This window comes from Papaver somniferum, unplaced genomic scaffold, assembly GCF_003573695.1.
Source record: "Papaver somniferum cultivar HN1 unplaced genomic scaffold, ASM357369v1 unplaced-scaffold_5, whole genome shotgun sequence".
Classification (NCBI taxonomy): Eukaryota; Viridiplantae; Streptophyta; class Magnoliopsida; order Ranunculales; family Papaveraceae; genus Papaver; species Papaver somniferum.
The window spans coordinates 1786134-1810641 of NW_020647637.1; the positions used below are offsets into that span (position 1 = coordinate 1786134).

At 36.5% G+C, this 24508-nt stretch overlaps 3 protein-coding genes across 3 annotated transcripts in view; 2 read left to right on the plus strand and 1 right to left on the minus strand.

Moving 5' to 3' along the window:
- The window catches only part of LOC113342966, a 2305-nt gene extending 1053 nt beyond the window's left edge, over positions 1-1252 (minus strand). Inside the window, exons 1-2 of the mRNA XM_026587326.1 lie at positions 941-1252; positions 620-828 (exon numbers count right to left, since the gene is read on the minus strand). Of these exons, the coding sequence (XP_026443111.1) occupies positions 620-828; positions 941-968 (237 nt within the window). The 5' untranslated portion in view covers positions 969-1252. The remainder of the gene's footprint in view (positions 1-619; positions 829-940) is intronic.
- A 356-nt stretch (positions 1253-1608) lies between these two features.
- LOC113342964 (major latex protein 15-like) lies at positions 1609-2486 on the plus strand. The gene is made up of 2 exons (XM_026587325.1): positions 1609-1896; positions 2014-2486. Exons 1-2 carry the CDS (start codon positions 1695-1697, stop codon positions 2283-2285), a joined length of 474 nt encoding a protein of 157 aa, XP_026443110.1. The 5' UTR covers positions 1609-1694; the 3' UTR covers positions 2286-2486.
- Positions 2487-23241: 20755 nt separating this feature from the next.
- Positions 23242-24134, plus strand: LOC113342898 (major latex protein 15-like). Its single transcript, XM_026587276.1, has 2 exons — positions 23242-23531; positions 23649-24134. The coding sequence occupies exons 1-2, from the start codon at positions 23330-23332 to the stop codon at positions 23918-23920; spliced, it is 474 nt and encodes a 157-aa protein (XP_026443061.1). The 5' UTR covers positions 23242-23329; the 3' UTR covers positions 23921-24134.
- The last annotated feature ends 374 nt before the right edge of the window (positions 24135-24508 follow it).

Sequence of the window (24508 nt, forward strand, 5' to 3'; positions counted from 1 at the left end):
ATATATATATATATATATATATATATATATAATTTTCAAACAAAAGATCAAACTAAAATTAAGTAATTATTTAATATTATATCAACTGTGCTATTAAACAAATATTTTATAATTTAATATTTGTTATTATTTTTATTTTTGAAAAACTAAATGAAATCGTATCTTAAAATAATTTGAAAATAAAATATAATAATATTTAAAGAATAAAATATAAGAAATAAAAATTGGTTGTATATATATTTAAGGGTATTTTTTGTCATTTACAAAATAGAATAGGGACAAAAAGAATAAATTAAACATTAAATTTTGGTGGGACCAAAGCTTATGCTTTTCCTAGCTTTTAAAAATTGAGGAATTTGGGAAGTGTTTTGGGTAAAAAGCACTTTGATTTTTTTTTACCAAACACTAATTTCAAAAATTATTTTTTTTTGAATAGGGAATGTTTATATTAAAGAAGAATATTTACAAAATGTATAAAGAGAAAGCCAGGGAATAGTTCTACAAATCACATATGAAGAACTGATTCCCAATGAAACAAAACTTGAGTTACAGTAAAATCTTTGAATACATCCCTATCAAAAAATCAAAGCACCATATTCTGCTTAATTAGCATAATCACCTCATCTGCATCTTTACCTCTTCCCCCAAAAGCCCTGTTATTTCTTTCTTTCCAAAGTTGCCAATGCACTGCATATATTACCTTCCACCAGACTTGTTTACACCTTCCTTTCAAATTATTCATTCTCCAAGCTTCAAAATTCTTCTTAACAGTGTCAGGGAAAACCCAAGAGATCTGAAATGCCTTCATGAAATAAAACCAAACCTTAACTGCAAAAGGACATCCGAGCATAAGATGATCTGAAAATGCTTTTGGAAAAATTTCAAAAATAATTAACATATATAGGTTTTGAAAGTTCTTTTGGAAAAATAAAAACATTACCAAACCTAGTCTTAGACACGAAGGGCATCTTAGTAATAAACTCGGTTTGTAACAGATTTTTTTTTTTTTCGCCCGGAGTTTGTGACGGACAAAGATACTAATTCTCATCCCTCATGGACTCCTCCCTTGCGTCGTCGTCCCATAAAAGAAAAACACTAGGAATTCCAATCTCTTTTGCTAGCAGCGAACTGGATTGAGCTCCCATCTCTAATAAGAATTCTGATTTGGAATATAATGATCTCATTCTCCATAGGGGGGCTAACGCAGATGAGTTCAATGGCAGTACGCACTACAGCTTGTGCATCACCTTGGATAATGATATTCTTACCAGCCAGTCTTTGTACGGAGCTCCAGAATGTTTCTATTTATGCTATCTATAATCTGATTGTATAACAGGAGATATTGTCCTTCTGAGGATTTTCATCCACAGATGCAAAAAGAAGAAAATAAGTATGTCGTTCTCGGAGGATTTCATCCACAGAAAAAAAAAAAAAAAAGTACATAAAAGTAGATCAATCTGTACGTGCACCACTGTCTCACATGCATATGTCAATTATAGCTGTGATGTTTTTGACCGGCAGTTTATGATAATCTCACCAGCAGTAGATACTTATGATAGGTAATTGGCCACTAAACAAATGCTTGTTTTTCTATATAAACTAGATCAACTTTCATTGAAATTTATTATCAACTGCTCCAGCAATTATAGTTCTCTACAAACTTCAATATATAGGGCAACAATCATCAACCATCTATGGCGCATCATGGTGTTTCAGGTCTAGTTGGGAAACTTGTAACTGAATTGGAGGTCCATTGCAATGCTGACGCATACTATAAAATCTTTAAGCACCAAGAAGATGTACCAAAGGCAATGCCTCATCTTTACACTGGCGGGAAAGTTATCAGTGGAGATGCAACCCGTTCTGGTTGTATCAAGGAATGGAACTACATTCTTGGTATTTACAGACACAATGTTATTGCAACGATCCCATTTTAAATATTATTAACGTGCTTTGGATTGGTTTAAACTTTGTAATAACTTAACTTTACACTGGTTCCATTTGTGCATGCAGAGGGTAAGGCGCTGATCGCAGTGGAGGAAACAACACATGACGATGAAACAAGGACCTTAACACACCGCATAACTGGAGGAGACTTGACAAAGGATTACAAAAAGTTCGTTAAGATCGTTGAAGTTAATCCAAAGCCTAATGGACATGGAAGCATTGTGACTGTATCCCTTGTGTATGAGAAAATGAACGAGGGTTCTCCAACTCCCTTTAATTATCTACAATTTGTCCATCAGACCATTGTAGGCTTGAATTCTCACATCTGCGCTTCTTAGTAAAATACATCCGAACTTCAGCGTTGGGTTTAAGTATGCACGTACGATCGTCAGTACTTGTTGTTTAATTAGTTGTACTGTACGTTATTCCTGCACACTGCACTATCATGCCTATGTTTGTTTGATTAAATAAGACTATGGAACTATGGGATTTATCATATGCGATGATCCTTTTGAATAAATCAAATAAGTCATTTAAAATGTGTTTTTTTTTTCTCTTTTCTTTTTGACAATAATATTAATTGTTGCTGTATCATATGTACTCACCTATCTGGTATTTTTTAATCCAGAAAGAATACGCTGCTGATAAGTTCCGTATTCAGGCCAAACAAACTTACCGGCATACTACAGTGACGGGCTACTTCATTGGTGACCATTTTCATATTTTGGCTATGTTTAAGGTTATGTCATTACTTAGAACAATGGGGAAACACCTGGGCACAATTAGTATTCAGAGAGTGCACATACTATGTCTAGTATTTTTGAGTTTGCAGTCGCTTCATATTTTCATTCACATCGATGTTTAAATAGTCTCTTTTCTCGACATGCCTTTATTTTTTTATCTTTTTTTTTTTTTTCGGCTTCAATTTTTAATACCTCTGCTTCTAATACCACGATCTAAAAGATTGATATCAATCGATATAAAAAATTTCTACTTTCGAGCTAGGGATTTAAAATTTTAAATGGGCTTGGTGCAGTCGAGATCGACGGGTTTATTAGTTTGGTTGTGCTTTGGAGCGAAAATTTGACATGCCAACGAAACTAGCCTTGTGAAAAACTTTGTCCGGTGATCTAAAATTCTGACGCTGAAATCTTAAAATTTCCGTATGACTCAAATTTTATAATGATCCAAAATCTATTGCATGACTGAAATTCATTATTTGACCGAATACACCTTGTGATCCAAAGTTTACCGGTGTGAGACAAAATTTACTTAATTAGTGATCAAAAGTCTAATTGGTAGCCGTGAACCGTGATCCACAGTCTACGGATATGAGCCCAAGCATTTAACATGACCCAAATCCTACTTGATTGGTGGCCCAAAATCTCATGGCTTCTGCTGCACCGCAATTCAAAACCATTATTGTGCCCAAAATTCACATTGAGATCCTAAATGTGAAAAATACTATAACCCCCTACCGTATGGGTTCAATATATAGATGTCCCATAAAATGGATCTTTCATGGTCAACTACATACTTTAGGAAAATGATATTGCTAGGCTCGAAATATCAAATTCTCTTCAGATATGGCCCATAATTTTATATAATGTATTTTGATATTGGCAAAACTACCATTTTCTATTTAAAGAAGGGAAATATCAGAAGATATTTTCATTTCTCCATCTTCTTTCTCTCTCATATTTCTCTTTCTCGGTTGCAGAGAAAAACAATTCTAGGGTTTTCTGAGATTCAGTTTCATCTTCTCGTTTTAGATTCTCTACTGCAACAACGATGGAGAAGTTTTAGGTTTTTATTTCACCGTTTTTCATCTTCTCCATCGATTCCTATGTAATCTCAGTTACGAAGATCAGTTGCACCTGTTAGAGAGAAATCATATGGAAGATGAAGAAGAATTATTTGATTCGATTATTAACCAAAGAAGATCAACAGAAGATTCATCTACATAATCAAATCGACCTGCAGATTAGATTCGTCAGGTTTATTTTTCTTTCACTGATTTCACTTTTCAGGTTTATTGTTTCATCAATTTCATCTTCTTCAAGGTTCTCTTTAGTTGGGGTTTCCTCTACTTTTATTATTTCTCATGTATGTATTGATGTTTTAAACCGTAAGACTTACTTTCTCTGCAGGTTCAACAATGGAATTAAGAAAATCTTCAACACCAGCAGAAATAAAGAAGCTAATAACTCATCATCATTCACAGGTGATTCAAAATCAGATTCTTCTTTTGCTTTCAAAAACTAAAATATTCAAAAGCTAATAACTTACCATGGCTTTTGCTAGATATTAATATTTTTGAGTTCTAAATATATAATGAATTGCTTATGTCGTTTGGTTATATTGTTGATGTAGTTGTTTAGGTTCAATTTGTTGTTTTCATTATTTTGATTTTTTAGGGTTGCTTTTTGATAATGGTGATGGGTATGTTGAAGAATAAGTGGATAAAACTGAAGGAGAAGGTGGGAAGAAAGAGGACGAACCATATTGAGCGTCTGCTGCTGGTGCTTTTTATATGCGATTGTTTGCTACAAAGTGGTGGTGACAGTCGCCATAGGTAATTAGATGATTTCAGTTCATGCTACAATTAATATACTGATTCAATGTGGAATTGTGGATTACAATTCCACACGAGATGCATGGAAGGCATTACTTGATACAGCTGGAACTATCGCGCAAGAATATGATCAAAAAGCCAGGGTGTCTTTTTGAAAATTTGTCCATAAGTTTCCCTCGGCTATGAATCAGGTTCTTTTGACTAATGACGACTTATACCTATGAGTAGGGTCAGCTTGCACTAGGACTAGTTGACCTAGTTCTTCCCCAATATTTTGAGCATTTGGATGTGGATCTTCTGAGATTTGACGGTGGTAGACGCTTGTTGTGTCAAACATATAATCGGGAAAATGGTACAGTGTTGTTACATTTATGACTGGTTTTCAGTTTATTTACAAGTTACCCAGGGAATATCCGAGTTCAAGCTAACACCTGCTGAGAACCGTGATTACTTTTTGTGAACTCTAACAGTGTACCTCATAGTCTACTAGTACATTATAATCATATGGAGTTTTAAGGATTAAAACTAAACATCCAGCATTGTCTTCTGTGATGTTGATATTGCACACTTTAACTCCTCAGGTGAAATTCAGTTCTGATGCAATCGAAGAAACAAATGTTGTTGAAGAGATCTTGAAGCCAAACCACGCATAAAATTTGTTGGTGTAAGTTAACTGACCTTTTTCGGATGTGTAACTATTAGTTACACATGCTAATTAGATGTGTAACTTCTAGATACACAAGCTAAATGGATGTGTAGATACTAGTTGCACATGCTAATTAGATGTGCAACTTATAGATACACGTTCTAATTGAATAACTAGTTAGTTAGATGCGTAACTACTAGTTTCTGAAGTTGTCATCTAGTATTGTTCCTACATTTCTTATTCGATATTTAGGATAGAAAAGTGTAGTTGAGCTCAAGGACTTCATGACGATTCATCATACAACGACGAAGATCTACTCAAGGAACCGTGGAACTTCATCAACAAAAAGGTATGTGGAGATTTGAACTTATCTATCACTCAAAAGTCTATCTCTTCTATCTCCTACTTCTTATGACACAAAACACGTATTCTATATAGACAGGATCATACACATTTGATATTTCGAGCCGAGTATATCTCGCCTATCTATATCTCGAAATCATGTGTTGGTAAAGCGTTTCGCTTTGATCGGGTTTATCTTCACCTAATGACGAAAGTCATAATGTTTCAATCACTTTGAAAATCGGTTTAACGAGAAATAGTGTAACAACTACATAACGTCCTCTAAGAAAGTTTCAATGGTTGGAATGAGAGTTTAGGTCTACATAACCAATGATGGATATAAGCATTGTGTGGAAACACATATGTGCATAAGTCCTATATTTTAATCCGAAGTTTGCGAACTTTGTTGATTGAGAGAAACCGGAGGAATTGGCTTTGCCAAGTCCGCGAACTCAGTTTGCGAACTCAGTCTGCAAACTGATGGAAGTTCTTGTTCCGAGAATTTTTGCTGGGATTCCAAATTCGTTCGTGTAGTACAAGTCCGCGAACTCAGTCCGCGAACCTAGTCTGCGAACTGGCGGAAGTCTCCTTGCCGAGATTTTCTGCTGAGTTTGGAAAACTCTGCCGATTGTCTTAAGTCCGCGAACTTTCTTGCGTACTTGAGTTGGTTATGATCTAAAGATGTGCTCTGAACATGAAACTTAAATTACTAAGGAGTGTAGTATGCAAACCGTGGATATAAAGTTCATGAGCCGATTCAATCGAATCGAATCATCTTTGTTTCAATTGTGTCTTGTATAGTTAATAAGATCTCATAGCAATTGAACAACTCTTTAACTAGTTCATTTGAGTCAATTGAACTAGTTATGGTGAAGAAGAACAAGGTTAATATGAAATGCTCATATGGTTGACCTTTTGGGTTACTATGTTGAACCAACATAAACGTACACGTTTGGGCACGGTTTTCACAAACCCAGTAAACATATATCTCAAGTGTGTGTGACAAGCTAAGTTTTCGATCTAACGGTTGAGAAATATTAGCTTGAATCTAAATCGGGTTTTCATCTAACGGTGAATATTGATTCCTTTGTAACTAAGGTAAAACCATGATATGAAGACTATATATAGGAGACATCTAGCATTGGACAAAACTAATCCCCACACGTCTGTGTGATACTAGTACACTCGCTAAAGTCGATTCTCCTCTAACCTTTTGTTTTCTTCTCTAAAACCAGGTTAACGACTTAAAGACTTCATTGGGATTGTGAAGCCAGACCGATACTACTTTTATCGTAGTTGTGTGATCTGATCTTGCATCTTCTATCGTACGAGTACAATCTATTGATTGTCTTGAGATCGTGAGAGTTCTCCGATAGGAAAGATAAAAGAAGTCACAAACATCTTCGTCTCACTGTTTTTGATTCCTCAACATCTGCTTGTGTAGTCAAGAAAGATCGTTGAGAGGTGATTGATTAATCTAGGCTGTTCTTCGGGAATATAAGACCGGATTATCAATTGGTTCATGTTCACATTGATTTCATATCTTAAGACGGAACAAAAACCTAGGATTTTTCTATGGGAGACAGATTTATCCTTTGATAGACTTTTCTGTGTGAGACAGATTTGTTTATTATCAAGTCTGCGATTTTGGGTTGCGGCAACTCTTGGTTGTGGGTGAGATCAACTAAGAGAATCAAGTGCGCAGTATCCTGCTGGGATCAGAGGCGTAGGAGTACAACTGTACCTTGAATTAGTGGGAGACTGATTTGGGTTCAACTATAGTCCAGTATGAAGTTAGATTGTAGTAGGCTAGTGTCGGTAGCGGCTTAATACAGTGTGTATTCAATATGGACAAGGTCCCGGGGTTTTTTTGCATTTGCGGTTTCCTCGTTAACAAAACTTCTGGTGTCTGTGTTATTTCTTTTCCGCATTATATTTTTATATAATTGAAATAATACAGGTTGTGCGTTAAAGATCATCAATTGGAAATCCGACCTTTGGTTGTTGATTGATATTGATTGATCCTTGGACATTGGTCTTTGGTACCGTCCAAGTTATCTCTCTTTGATAAAGACTCGCAGATTTCCATTTGCTTGATTAAAGATCAAATCGAGAGATTGAGATATAAACTCTTTGATATATCTTTTTATTTATTGAGTCTAATTGTCTAGTTGATTCTCATAAAAAGTATATTGGAGTTTGTCCATACAAATTGCTAAGTGAAATATTGGGTGGTGTTGTTAGACCCCCGCTTTTTCAATTGGTATCAGAGCAGGCAAACACGTTAAAGACCTTATAAGTCTGTGTTTGTAGTGATCTGATTATGGACGAGTCTATCTCTAATAACGTACCCATTCAGACATTACCAGATGATTCTAAAATCTTGGATTCACCTGAGAGAACTATCACATCTAAGTCAATATCTAAACATTCTCTTGATGTAAAAACTGCTGATTGGGAAACTCTCCTAGAAGAACAGTTGGATGAACTTTCTGATGAAGGTGATTCAGATATTGATAGAGATGTTGATAATGAAGTCTCAGAGTATGTTAAGTTTTTGGATTCATGGAAGATGAAGAAGATTACAACTTATCATGTCTCACCTCTTCTGACTCCTCTCTGTCGAGAAAACAAGAAATTGAGAAGATGTTATGCAGGTGTTTATTTTTCGAATCGTTCTAATGAATCGATCCTTAAGGATTCTGAGGAAAACCTACGTATGAAGTCACTTGAATGTGATAATCTTTATCAAAAGTACTTTTTGTTGGAAGAGAAACTTGCAGAATCTGAAGCAAGGTTTAACTCTCAGTAAACAAGTTTTGATGACAGAGAAAGCGCTTATCTCGCTCGAGAAAAGCGCCTTGAGGCTGATTTAGCTGTTGCTCTTGATAAAATCAAGATGTTGGAGGATGACTTGAAAAAGTTCAATACTAGTTCAAGAAAATGCTCTTGATAAAATCAAAATGTTGGAGGATGACTTGAAAAAGTTCAATACTAGTTCAAGCAAATGCTCTTGATAAAATCAAGATGTCGGAGGATGACTTGAAAAAGTTCAATACTAGTTCAAGCAAATTAACCACTATGCTAGGAGCAAGTAAAAATCATCGTGATACACGCGAATTGGGCTATAAGGGAAAAGATGCTCCAAGTATTAGCAAAGAGGTAAAATTTGTCAAGGCTAGTGATTCTTCTCAACTAAAGGTTTCCACTGATGGCAAAAGTGAAAAACTTTCACCGGCAGTTAAGGTTCAAAAGGCCAAAGTATATCAACCTCCAAAACCAGCACACATGAATCCGGGTAAGAACGTTCCTTATATTTGTCATTATTGTGGAAACAAAGGTCACCTGGAAAGGAGATGTCGCTTTCGTATAAGGAATGAAAAACTTCATGGTATTCTTGTTTGGTGTCAAAAGAAGTTATTAAACCGGGATCAAATGTTAAGGCTAACACCCTTGACATTACGGGTTGTAAACGTCCAACCTTTAGGCAAAGAAATCAGTGCTGTGATAATATTAGATTTTCCTATAAACGTCATACGTAGTCTTTTAACAATTGTAATTATTATCGAAATAATAACTTTGTAAAGACGAGGACAAGATACGATGCTCCCAATTGGAGAAAGACTAACTTGCAAAAGAATAGTCTATCTAATTCTCTTCCGAGAATATTGAAGATAGTAATGGGAAGAAGGTTTCGGTTGTTCCTAAACGCACTCAGAAGTGGGTAACAAAGAAATTGAATGATGCTTTGAGTGTGAAAAGGAATAATCTTCCAGAAAATTCCTTGACTATGGAGAAGGCAGTATCCATGATGTTGGAACTTAACAAGTTTTTTGGAAAAATGGAATTGGATGTGAAAGGTTCTAAATGCGATCTCTTTCATGATAATCCAAAGGTCACTTGTGGTGAGAAAGACATTGTTCACCCCAATGCAACTTGATTGTGTTGTAAGTGCATCCTCACCAAGGAATGCCCTATTATGTATACGGTGAGGGAAGCACGAGAATTAGGAGACACAGATGATGTTCGGTAAGGCGGTAGAATTCAATTGGACTTCTCTAAAAAGGTATCTCTATAAACTTGAGCAAGTTTTATATTTTTATTACTTGTTTGAGTACTTATAATGATCCATGTACCTTTCTTATCGTTCATTTCTACCTAACTTGATCTGTGTTTAAGGTTCTGAAATGTTTAGGTTTGAAAACATTAGTTCGGGATGTTTGGACTTCATGGTACACACACCAAGTATGCATAACATCATTTAAAACCAAAATCTAGGGGTTTAAGTTCGCAAACCCCGTCTGCATACTGCTTCAGGATACGAAAATTCGTTTGCAAACCCGTATGCATACTTGACGTCGATATTCGGTAAACTTGTTTTGGCCGTAACTTCTTCATCCGAATTCGGATTGACCTCATCCTTTTTGTAATCTCTTAATATTTGGATACTCTTCAAAGTGGAGATGAGAGAAACCTTGAATTTAGATGATTTAAGATTGGTATTTGTCCTGTCTCTTGTTTTTGAGTATTTTGCTCCGTTTCGTTGCACTTGTTCCACTTCTCTTGAACTTGGGAACTTGGATCCTTGGAGTACTACTCTTCTAAGATAATTTGTATCTTTTACAAGGATGTTGTTGGTGAATCACAAAGAAGGAAGTTCAATAATGGAAAGTAGTACGCAGTGCTATGGAATTCTTGAATGTTCACAATCATCCTTTGTGAACTATGGTGCATAGTCGATATTGACTTTGTATGTTCTTCTTTGTTAAGAAAATATTTTCATACTCCTTTGGTAGCTATTATTGGTGTAAATCCATGCGAAAAAGATTGATTCTACCCTATAAGGACAAATCATCTTGTATGTGCATTACGAGTTTGTCTTGATGCTTAGGAAACTTCTTATGAGAATTTATTCTTGTTTTTGAGAAGGATTACTAGAGTTTGGAATAGAAATTATTGTTATTTCACATAGCTATGTCCAACGTTTTCATCTTCATGTTTTTAGATTTATTGGTTTTTAAATTCTAAAAATATTTGGAGGATGATGTTATTGCAGTATTAATCTGTTTGATTTTGAAGTATTGCAATATTTTTATGGGATATATATTGTTTGCATCCGTGAACTTGAAGGTCCCATATGTTGTCAAAAGTAAATTCGTTCATGAATTGGTATTCGTATTGATGAAAGGACGAATGGACTTTTGACAAATACAAAAGTTATGCATATGCAGTCATTTACTTGATGGAAAATAGGATAAAATCTTTTGTCTGACAAGGATAAAGTCTATTATGTCATTATGCATATAGTGATGGAAATATAGAATAGATCCTTGTATGTATTCCACGGTATTGATCTTCATTGATCCATTCTTTTTGTACTACCGTGAAGGCTCCATTGTGTGTCTTATGTTGAGCACGATACAACTAAGTCAGTTTTTTGGCTTTGTTGGTTGTTCCATAAGATGCTATGTGTTGAGCATTTTGAACTAAATTAATCATCTAGGTTGGTTATTTAGTTATTTGCTCCGAAATTCTTCTTTTGTCGAGCAAATCTTTTGACAATTAAATTGATTACTTTCGTGATTGGTTTGGTTGTTTGTATTCCAATTAGATTAATTATGGGTTCTCTTGTAATTAGTCTAGTTGAGTTTTCATATATTCCACAATTTCTTGCGTTGAGTATATGAACGGCTATACTAACCATGTTCTATTGGTTAATGTAGTCATATATTCCGTAAGGTTTTCCTTATGTTGAGTATGTGAACGATTAAGTTAGTCATCTCCGTATGATTATCTTAGTCGTAGCTCCGTAAGTTTACTTATGTTGAGCACAATCAATTACATTGATCACTTTTGTGGTTTGATTTAGTTGCGTATTCCAATTAAATTAATCATGGGTTTACTTGTGATTAATTTGATTGAGTTTTGGATATAGAAAATCATTTTCCTATGATTTTTGGTGTCCAATTAAAAATCCTTCTTTTCTTTCCAAATTAAGGTCGCTCTTGTTGTTCTCTCGGGAATGACATCAAATGGGAGAGAGTTCTTTTGAACTTGTGCTTAATGGTAATATCTTGCGGGGTGTGCAGCTGTGGAATTTTATAGGGGTTATTCTGTATCTTAAAACTCCTTGATGAATGCATTTAACTTCGGCTTTATGATTGCATCTAAATTAAGTTGGTATGTATTTTTTCTTTTAGTCTATGAAACGTCTCTTCTCGGAAATTTCATTAGGATCCCGTTCTTGTACCTTTGCCAATTTTATTGACAAAAAGGGGGAGAATTAATGTGTAGTTCTACTACATATACATATGGTTTTCGGATCATTGTGTAAGGGGGAGTGGTTTCCATGTGAGATGGAGTATTGACTAAGGGGGAGTGATACATATCACCGTAGTATTATTGTTAAAGTCGTGATGCAATTGGACTTTGATGTTACATAATAATACTATGTCACTGTGTAATGATGATCGAGAATCTCGATTTCTCTCATTGTTATAGCTACGGATCTTCAACAACGGTAATGCTAAACTTACAACCTTTGGGATCATTAGAGTACTTGGAAGGAAGAAGATATCAGGGAACGTCGAAGATTAGACTATGGAATAGGAGCCACTAAAGTTTATGTTTTTTGTATTCCATATGTATTAATAGTTTTGTCACTAAAATTGACAAAGGGGGAGATTTTTAGAGAATTGCTCGGTCGACCTCGCATGCGTTGCTATATCAAGCATGTTTGTCAATGTTAGTGATCAAAACTATGAGTCTTGATTTCTAGCCTACATATCTAAGTCTCAGACTAGGATAGAAAAGTGTAGTTGAGCTCAAGGACTTCATGGGGATTCATCATACAACGTCGAAGATCTACTCAAGGAACCGTGGAACTTCGTCAACAAAAAGGTATGTGGAGACTTGAACTTATCTATCACTCAAAAGTCTATCTCTTCTATCTCCTACTTCATATGAGACAAAAGTCGTTTGCGAACTTTGTTGATTGAGAGAAACCGGAGGAATTGGCTTTGCCAAGTCTGCGAACTCAGTTTGCGAACTCAGTCCGCGAACTGACGAAAGTTTTTGTTCCGAGAATTTCTGCTGGGATTCCAAATTCGTTCGTGTAGTACAAGTCCGCGAACCTAGTCCGCGAACTGGCGGAAGTCTCCTTGCCGAGATTTTCTGCTGAGTTTGGAAAACTCTGCCGGTTGTCTTAAGTCCGCGAACTTGCTTGCGTACTTGAGTTGGTTATGATCTAAAGACGTGCTATGAACATGAAGCTTAAATTACTAAGGAATGCAGTATGCAAATCGTGGCTATAAAGTTCATGAGCCGATTCAATCGAATCGAATCATCTTTGTTTCAATTGTGTCTTGTGTAGTTACATAAGATCCCATAGCAATTGAAAAACTCTTTAACTAGTTCATTTGAGTCAATTGAACTAGTTATGGTGAAGAAGAACAAGGTTAATATGAAATGCTCATATGATTGACCTTTTGGGTTACTATGTTGAACCAACATACACGTACATGTTTGGGCACGGTTTTCACAAACCCAGTAAACGTATATCTCAAGTGTGTGTGAAAAGCTAAGTTTTCGATCTAACGGTTGAGAGATATTAGCTTGAATCTAAATCAAGTTTTCATCTAACGGTGAATATTGATTGCTTTGTAATTAAGGCAAAACCTTGATTTGAAGACTATATATAGGAGACATCTATCATTGGGCAAAACTAATCCCCACACGTCTGTATGATACCAGTGCGCTCGCTAGAGTCGATTCTCCTCTGACCTTTGGTTTTCTTCTCTTGGTATACTCAATTGGAGCACTACTTGTAGCCTCTTATATAACGCTACTTATCTGCTAGATGTGATTAGATTTCCTCTTAACAGGCAAAAGCTTATGTAAAAGCAAATGAGACATTTCACGCCTAGTCAATTGCAGCCTTTTTGAATTTAATTATGACAGGAGATAAACGTTCGGTAATGTATAGTCTCCCCCTGATTATGGCGGAAATATAATCATCTCATATACAAAAACAAGTTCGCAGAGTATTATCCAATTAAATCGAGGACATATACTCGTAATAACATCTGGATTTTAACAATACTAGTTGGACCGCAGATAATGACTTTAAAAGCCATAAATGAAATGTCCAAATAAATAAATAAAATTGTAGTATACTTGACGTGCAAATTTAAAAACAACCATGCATTCGTTGGTTAGAGCAAGAAATATATAAATCTCCAATGACCTATAAGGCCGACGAGATATTTATTCACCTAAGAATGAAATTATAGACACTTTATTTCATTTAAAAAAATTAATATCAAGATCAATATAGTCACTACAAGGACTAATTAATGATTTAGGCTAACAAGTCGGGTGCGCACCCATTGATCTTTTGTGTCTTATTGTATTTCAACATTAAGTTGAATAGTCTTAGTTTAGGAGATTAGTATTAGGAAGAAGAAAAATTTGCTCAATATCCATTAGGAATGCAACAATTGGTGTTGGAAATTTTGAATAATATGCTAACGACATCTCATCGCCCGTTTAGGATTTATAGAGAAAAATGCCAATTTCAATTGGCATATATGATTCTTTTGTAAAAATAAATAAATAAAGATATCATTGTCGTTATCGATTTTGGAGAAAAAATTAAAATAAAAATACATCCATTATTAGTTGAAAATGGCAAAAAATTTAGAGAATATGCCAATTTATTTTCTCACATCATATAAGAATGACGGAAAAAAATTAATACATATTGGTTTATATGGTACTGTGTGGGTAAAATACCCCATGACCATGTGTCAACATCTCTAGGGATGAATACATGATGAGATGATAAGGTAGGAACACCGAATCATTCTCTAAAAAGGAGGATTTGTCTCAGTCGAGGCAACTGCACATGCGCCACATGAATGACGCGTGTAGGTAAAGGTCTAATCCGCTCATACGGTCAAGTCTAAAAAGCAAGACCGCATTTAATGAAGGATAAGAATAGGAAAGGGGTAGTTGCACATCGTGACGGAAGACTCGGACGATCTATACTACGACCCCGAGGCGATAGAGCGCGAGGTTCTCCACAGAAGGCCAACACGATCTAGGGGAGAGCGAGATAACTCGGACGGAGAACCAAGCAAGCCATCACGAGGGATAGTATAGAACCAGCCCGAGGGAACCAGCACGATGGAAGACAGCTCACCCAACTCGGACGATCAAGCCATCACTAGTTTATTTAGACTATAAATATCAGTCCATGCACAAGGAGATGAACAACTTATATAACATTAGATGGTCTTTCTACATAGAATTCCAGAGAGAGATATAGATATAGAGAAAGCGAGGAATCTATAAGATATCTGTAATACTTTCAAGGGTAAGACCTTATAATCAATAAGAAAACATCTTCTTCTCAGTGGACGTAGGTCTTCAAGGCCGAACCACGTTATATGCTTGTGTCAATCTTTACATTTCATGTTCTTTACATCTTGCTCATATTGAATCTTGTATGTTTAAGTTGTTTGTAGTCTTTAATTTCACTTGGGTGTAGTAGCCAGAAAAGATGCCACTACCTTTTGGCGCTAGAAACAGGGAGGTACGAAGATCTAATCTACCTCCCTAACAACAACACTATATTGTTTTTCATAATCTCTGTAAGAGAAGTGTTTTCACACTACAACGCAGATTTCTGTTTAGATGAATGAGTTGAGCTCGGACTCAAAAATGATCTTCACGATCTAAGAAGTCTAGTAGAACCTCAAAATCAACAGATCTACAATTTTTCTGCCGTTTTCTTTAAGATTTCTTGTTATTTTCAAGTTTTTTAAGCCTTCCTCAAGTAGCTCAGGAGAGTTGCAGATCGAAGCAAATATGGAGCTTCAAACGCTTCGATGCTCAAACGATCTCTACCATGAAAGAGCTGGGAAGAGATGCTAGTCAGTAAGCTACATAAGGAAGAAATCACCTTATGACAGTTGAAAACACAAATTTTTCATGATGTTCATCATCAAACTCAACATAATCTCCGATCTCCTTCTTAAAAGTCTAAGTTTAAGTCAAGGGGAGGAGTTAATGAGTATATAATCATTCATCAAGCTCAAAGTTTCTTTGAAATCAAAATTTAAATTATGATGAGGTATATTTCTTAGAATAGGAAAACGTACTCAATCGTCATAATTAGATTCTTTCCTTATAAGGGTATGGTGTGTTGAAGGATATATTACCTCGAAAAAAGGGGACTGGAAAAACACCTTTTTCTCCATCACCAACACCTCATGCAAAGAGGGAATGTTTTGACATTTTCACATGTCTCCAAAACTTACTGCAAAGTCTTCCTGTACTAAACTGTCCAGTCTGAACTATGGCTTAGTAATTGCACGTGACCTGCAAACTTAGGGTCTCACTTTTCTGAAGAAAAGACAAATTAAGTATTATTGCATATGTTGCAGGGAAGGTAATGGTTACACGACGATCTTCTCACGTGAGACAAGGTGAAAATGGTGGAGCCCAAACAGAAGGACTCGACGATATGGAGCCAGGAGAAGCTCCGGTCCCAGGCGAGGGACAACCCGATGAACAGTATCGGGAAGGACTAACTGACAATTCTATCCCCGAAGGAGAGGGAAACCCCTTAGAGAAGCATGATGACATCTATCTTACTCAACCAGGAGGTTTGAATCGCTTGCCAAGGCAAGTAGTAAACACTGAGGTCAAGAAGGGCAACCCTTCGGATCTCGCCGATGCTAATACTGCCATAGCAACCATCCTGAAAGCCCAAGAAGCTCAGGGTGAGAAAATGGTAAAACTCGAAAGGCGTAACAGGAGGCTAGAACGAAGGAACCGCTGGCTAAAATGCAAGGTGAAGAAGAAGGTGCCACTCACCACTATCGACGAAACCCTAGAGGAGGAAAGTCCCTTTGAACATCTACATGATGACGAACGTATTAACATCCCTGACACCTCCAACGAGGGGACATCGGATAGGTTTCCTAAGGGAAGCAGAGGTGTGCTCGACCACGAGGATGGTCTATCTGAGGGGTCATCAGATATTGATCCCAAACACCGAAGGGAGAAAAATCAAATCGATGAAGTTAATGCCGAGACCGAGAATCTCGCAGCCACAAACCCAAGACGAGGTGAGAACTCGAGGTCAACTCGTTTTGTTCCATTCGTTCAACAGTCGGACGATGACTCAGGGCGATCTAGGCATCACCACTATGAACCATCTTTCTCGCCCGATAGAGCTCTGGGAAGAAGAAATAAGGCAGAAACGAGGAGGAACGACGACGAGCTGCAAGCCCGAGTCGACCGACTAGAGGCAATGTATAAAGAGGCCACCGGGAGGCAGGAAAACAAGAAATTAGCAGTAGTCATGCTAGAGGCAGGACAATCGCCCTTATCTGAAAATCTACTAAGATTGTCATTTCCAAGGAAATGCTCTTTACCGACGTTCACGTCCCCATTTACCGGAGCAGGAGATGCAATTGAGCACCATAGAACCTATTGCATGACACTGACCTAATGGGACCATTATGATGTGGTGTTATGTAAATTCTTTCCTGCCAGTCTAAGGGATGAAGCCCTACTATGGTACAATAATCTGCATAAGGGCTCAGTCAAATCGTTTGCTCACCTATCCGAGCTGTTCTTAGAAACATACATTCACAACAGTCGAATCCGACCCGAAGTTGATGCACTGTTCCAAATTTCGAGAGGACCAAACGAGTCGCTCCGTTCCCTGGTAACACGATGAAGAAAGTTATGTGCCGAGATTGGAAAGGTCCCTGAGGACTATGCAATCTTGGGTTTTAAAAACAGTCTTAGAAAGACAGACCCTCTCTTTGTCCGCATGTATGAGGCCATGCCAAAGAATCTGGGTAAATTAAGAGAAGTCCAAGAGGACTACATAGCCTTGAAAGAACTCCAGGACGGAACCTATGACAAAATGGCAAAAGGAACTAGTAGAGGTGCAAATGTGGTAGAGCCACAGAACCCTCCAGTGCCAGCCCAAGGAGCGGGGCGATCCAACAATGGATCAACCCAGTTTGATAAACATCGAACTGGAGGATGGAAAGTTCAAGAACAGACCCAACAAAAGAATGGAAAATTCGTAGACCCAGTTTATACAAAACTAAACACCCCAACATCCGAGATCCTCAAGAAGATCGACGGACAACATACGATCACCTACCCATGGAAAAGGGTCAGCAACCATAACGAACTAAAAACATGACTGATTTCTGTGAGTTCCACCAATTTCACAGCCACATGACAGACTCGTGTAGGGACTTAAAGAAAGTACTGCAAGATATGATCAACGAGGGCAAGCTCCAAGAATACATTGCACAAACAACAGTCCCACCAACAACCGGGGCACCCATACATCGTGTGGAAATTCCTCGTGAGGCGCAATACTTAGGTTGTAGCACCATATCACACTCGGCGATTACTGCCCCTGCACGAGAAGGAATCATCACGGGGCGACTCCACAAGCGCAAATTCAAAGGCGATGAAGTTTTCAGCATGGCTAAAGAACCCCCAATAGAGGAGTGGATGAAACTCCCCAGAAGCTTTTCAGCCTCGGAGGCACCAGAAGGAGGATACAGCCACAACGATCCTCTAGTGATCACGATGGCCATTGCACTCCCCGAACATGAGGACGAGGGAGCAAAAAACAAAGCACTACCATGGGCAATGACCAAAATCCTAATTGATTGTGGCAGCTCTGTGGAGATATTGTTCTATGAAACTTTCAAACAAATGGGCCTCAAAGACGAATGCCTCATACCCTTTACTTACAACATATTTGGCTTTAACGGGTCATCGACTCGTCCAAGAGGGGAGATAACATTAGAAATCCGTGTGGGAAGAATCTTTACCATAACCCCTACACAGCCATTGTCGGACGATCCTGGGTCCATGGAATCAAGGGAGTGGACTCCACTTACCATCAAAGGCTAAGATTCCCAACACCTGACGGAGTAGCAGAAATCATTGGAGACTCTGGCGAGGCAAAATATTGCTACAAGATGGAGGTCCAAAACGGCGAGAATAACATAAACTCCCCAAAAGCACAAGCAAGGAGAGCTAGAGGCATCGATAATTCAATTGAAGCCCATGACTACATGGCAATAAACGATGCACCAAGACACTTGTCTAACACTCTAGCCTCGTGCAACACCATAATCTCTGGACCGACTACATGGCCATTATAGCAATTACAGGACCTTCCCAAGGAGGGAGAAGTCATACCTCGTACTCACACCAAGATCGAAAGTACTATTAAGAACAAAGCAGCCTATACCGGCACCTAAAAAACCTTGGAGGATTCCCTCTACAACAGCTCACAGAAATTTGCTGGTATGGATACTGCACCTACAGGTGCCCTACTATCTTTCCTAGATAGTTACTCAGGTTACAACCACTGCATTAACAAGGCTAGCATGCAACATCATTTTCGACCAAGAACATACCTTTAACAAACAAGGATGACCACCCCAGAAGTCTCTACACTAAACCCCTGGAGACTCATCAAGAAGGAAACAAAGGCTCCCAAGCCCAATCAGGCTATGGCAAAACAGCCAATTAACAAAAAACTTCACTTCACAAGTTGGGCTGCAGACAAAACCGATATCGAAAGCTAATGAGAAGCAGTAGTAGACCCACAATATATCTCTTGATAAGAGTATCACACGACCCATGAACGCTGATGTCTAAAATGTTCATATTTGAGGCTAGGGCCGTAGGCCCCTACTTGTAAGAAGGTCATCAAACATCCCTCGAAATGTACTAAGGGTTCACACCCTCTTTTGAAATTAATAAAACTACTCATATTGTATAATACTTGTCTGCATGTAGATTCTTTTTTTTTTAGATTATATCATCTTTATTACATATGTATATTTTTCCTTTACTCCGTATATGCATTTAGACTAATCATATCATATTTGCACTTCTAACAAACATACCAAACAGATGAATCAATCAAAAACTATGGCAGGGTGCTGGCCACACCCCTCATCCTACAAAACGATACGGGTAAAACAACCCTCAGTTACCTTATACGGACTACAGACCTAAGGTAACATCGTCACGATCATGATATCAGACGATGCCCTGTTCTGACAGGAGATGCCCAGCTTTAGACATATCTACTTCACGCCAAAGTAAGAATTTCTCAACCAAGCTATCACCCTTGAGAGCACGCTTCAACAGAGACCTCAAGGAACAAATGCCCCAACAACGGGCGCTACACAAAATAAATAAAGGCTAAACGAAAGTTGCTACAATCTAGGTCCAACAACATAAGAGATAGCATATCCATCTAAGGAACTGATCACTCCTCGGATATGTTACCCAAGGTTGGACCAACAACGTACAGTCAAAACTCTTTCATAGTCAGATCATGATAAACTATCATACGATCAAAGAAAGGCAGTCGCCATATAACAATGTTAATAACAGTTAGCAACAAAGTTAAAGTGCCTCCCACATACGAGGACTTACCACAAAATAGTAAAGTTATGTCTCCCACAATTGAGGACTTTCCAGTAGCGATGAAAATGTTTCCACAAAGGAGCAACTAAACCTATAAACTTATGTTCAAACATAAGAAACCAAAAGAAGGAAGCCAAAACAAGAGATTCCGCCAAGAGATAGGCAAGCTCAGGCCTGTCCGCCAAGAGATAGGCAACCTATAAACTTACATCGACGAAAAGGAAATATAATATGCCGCATTAGTTATCGCATATGGAAAATTTATTTCTTGTTGAGGATGGTTTCTTGAGAAACCAATTATAATTAAATCACATGATCTTCGACGAAGGGACGAAAATACCAAAGTTAATTGGCCTTAGGTTTTTCAACCATGCATGTAATTGATCACCGTATAGGTAATCAAATTGCGATAACACCAATTTTGATGACTACAGTTTCATTAGGGGAATAGAAACTGGACTATATTTTTCTTTCCATATGAAAAATATTAGAGAATGAAGGAAATCGAACATTTCGACAAAGTTGATCACTATTTTATGATATATAACGTATACGTGTTGCTTGAAAATTGAAATAAAAATTACCAAGCATAAATGTCATCTACTATTTAAATCAATAATACACAATAAATACACAAGTTACCATGAATCACGTAGGTTAAGATTTGTTGGTGGCCGACGAGATACTGATCAAGGTGGTGGGCGGGTCACTCCATCCATATGAGTATTGCGTAAGATGAATCTAATCCTCCAATAGCATGCAAAAATCAAAATAGATGTTAATATCAGAATACATCTTCTAATGATTATAAGATAAAACAACGCATCCAAAAAAAAATTTAAATAATAAAACAACACAAGAGATAAACCCACTCATAAACGGATATGTAAAAAGTAGGGTATGACATTTGGTGTAGTTGTTATATCTTACGATTTTGACTACTAAATCAAATCAAACAGATTGATAAGATATTTATACCCAACTAGAAAAAATTAGTACACATGAAAATAAACCTAACTAAAAGAAATTAGGGTTTATATTTAGTAAAACAAACAAAGATTATCGATTATATTTTGGAAAAATAAATAAATAAATTTAATCGGTCGCAGAAATTTCGCTTAGTGATTAGAGTTACGTGTGTGATAACGTGTTATAAAATAAAAGGCAGACAACATGAGATACAAAATAGAGGAGAGGAAGAGAGAGAGAGAGATTTCTTATTCATGTGTGTATAGAATACCATGTTTAAGCCTCTATTTATATAGATAGAAGACTTGGTATCCAAGATATGTAAACCCTAAGGCCTAGTTTGGTATTGCTGCGGCTTTTGCAAAAGCACTTTTTTGTTGTGCGTTGTTGTGCTATGCTGTGAGAAAAAAGCAGTTAGACGTTTGGTAAAATATTAATTAAAGTTAAAGATGATTAACAAAAGCAATCAAAGTGTGTTTGGTAAAATATCATATTCAACCATTGTTGTTGTAGCAAATGACAAAAACAGACATATATCTGAAAATAATTTTGTTTCAATTTTATTGGGTTTAAAAATTAAATTTTTACTATTAAATATAAACATATATAATATTAAATTTACTTAACCACTTTTTTAATATATATATATATATATATATATAATTTTCTAACAAAAGATCAAACTAAAATTAAGTAATTATTTAATATTATTATCAACTGTGCTATTAAACAAATATTTTATAATTTAATATTTGTTATTATTTTTGTTTTTGACAAACTAACTGAAATGGTATCTTAAAATAATTTGAAAACAAAATATAATAATATTTAAAGAATAAAATATAAGAAATAAAAATTGGTTGTACATATATTTAAGGATATTTTTTGTCATTTACAAAATAAAATAGGGACAAAAAGGATAAATTAAATGTTAAATTTTGGTGGGACCAAAGCTTATGCTTTTGTAGCTTTTTAAAGCACCTCCTTCCCAGCTTTTAAAAATTGAGGAATTTGGGAAGTGCTTTGGGTAAAAAGCATTTTGATTTTTTTTTACCAAACACCAATTTCAAAATTTTTTTTTTTTTTGAATAGAGAATGTTTATATTAAAGAAGAATATTTACAAAATGTACAAAGAGAAAGTGAGAGAATAGTTCTACAAATCACATATGAAGAACTGATTCCCAATGAAACAAAACTTGAGTTACAGTAAAATCTTTGAATACATCCCTATCAAAAAATCAAAGCACCATATTCTGCTTAATTAGCATAATCACCTCATCTGCATCTTTACCTCTTCCCCCAAAAGCCCTGTTATTTCTTTCTTTCCAAAGTTGCAAATGCACTGCATATATTACCTTCCACCAGACTTGTTTACACCTTCCTTTCAAATTATTCATTCTCCAAGCTTCAAAATTCTTCTTAACAGTGTCAGGGAAAACCCAAGAGATCTGAAATGCCTTCATGAAATAAAACCAAACCTTAACTGCAAAAGGACATCTGAGCATAAGATGATCTGAAAATGCTTTTGGAAAAATTTCAAAAATAATTAACATATATAGGTTTTGAAAGTTCTTTTGGAAAAATAAAAACATTACCAAACCCATTCTTAGACACGAAGGGCATCTTAGTAATAAACTCGGTTTATAACAGATTTTTTTTTTTTTCTTTCGCCCGGAGTTTGTGACGGACAAAGATACTAATTCTCATCCCTCATGGACTCCTCCCTTGCGTCGTCGTCCCATAAAAGAAAAACACTAGGAATTCCAATCTCTTTTGCTAGCAGCGAACTGGATTGAGCTCCCATCTCTAATAAGAATTCTGATTTGGAATATAATGATCTCATTCTCCATAGGGGGGCTAACGCAGATGAGTTCAATGGCAGTACGCACTACAGCTTGTGCATCACCTTGGATAATGATATTCTTACCAGCCAGTCTTTGTACGGAGCTCCAGAATGTTTCTATTTATGCTATCTATAATCTGATTGTATAACAGGAGATATTGTCCTTCTGAGGATTTTCATCCACAGATGCAAAAAGAAGAAAATAAGTATGTCGTTCTCGGAGGATTTCATCCACAGAAAAAAAAAAAAAAAAGTACATAAAAGTAGATCAATCTGTACGTGCACCACTGTCTCACATGCATATGTCAATTATAGCTGTGATGTTTTTGACCGGCAGTTTATGATAATCTCACCAGCAGTAGATACTTATGATAGGTAATTGGCCACTAAACAAATGCTTGTTTTTCTATATAAACTAGATCAACTTTCATTGAAATTTATTATCAACTGCTCCAGCAATTATAGTTCTCTACAAACTTCAATATATAGGGCAACAATCATCAACCATCTATGGCGCATCATGGTGTTTCAGGTCTAGTTGGGAAACTTGTAACTGAATTGGAGGTCCATTGCAATGCTGACGCATACTATAAAATCTTTAAGCACCAAGAAGATGTACCAAAGGCAATGCCTCATCTTTACACTGGCGGGAAAGTTATCAGTGGAGATGCAACCCGTTCTGGTTGTATCAAGGAATGGAACTACATTCTTGGTATTTACAGACACAATGTTATTGCAACGATCCCATTTTAAATATTATTAACGTGCTTTGGATTGGTTTAAACTTTGTAATAACTTAACTTTACACTGGTTCCATTTGTGCATGCAGAGGGTAAGGCGCTGATCGCAGTGGAGGAAACAACACATGACGATGAAACAAGGACCTTAACACACCGCATAACTGGAGGAGACTTGACAAAGGATTACAAAAAGTTCGTTAAGATCGTTGAAGTTAATCCAAAGCCTAATGGACATGGAAGCATTGTGACTGTATCCCTTGTGTATGAGAAAATGAACGAGGGTTCTCCAACTCCCTTTAATTATCTACAATTTGTCCATGAGACCATTGTAGGCTTGAATTCTCACATCTGCGCTTCTTAGTAAAATACATCCGAACTTCAGCGTTGGGTTTAAGTATGCACGTACGATCGTCAGTACTTGTTGTTTAATTAGTTGTACTGTACGTTATTCCTGCACACTGCACTATCATGCCTATGTATGTTTGATTAAATAAGACTATGGAACTATGGGATTTATCATATGCGATGATCCTTTTGAATAAATCAAATAAGTCATTTAAAATGTGTTTTTTTTTTCTCTTTTCTTTTTGACAATAATATTAATTGTTGCTCTATCATATGTACTCACCTATCTGGTACTTTTTAATCCAGAAAGAATACGCTGCTGATAAGTTCCGTACTCAGGCCAAACAAACTTACCGGCATACTACAGTGACGGGCTTCTTCATTGGTGACCATTTTCATATTTTGGCTATGTTTAAGGTTATGTCATTACTTAGAACAATGGGGAAACACCTGGGCACAATTAGTATTCAGAGAGTGCACATACTATGTCTAGTATTTTTGAGTTTGCAGTCGCTTCATATTTTCATTCACATCGATGTTTAAATAGTCTCTTTTCTCGACATGCCTTTACTTTTTTATCTTTTTTTTTTTTTTTTCCGGCTTC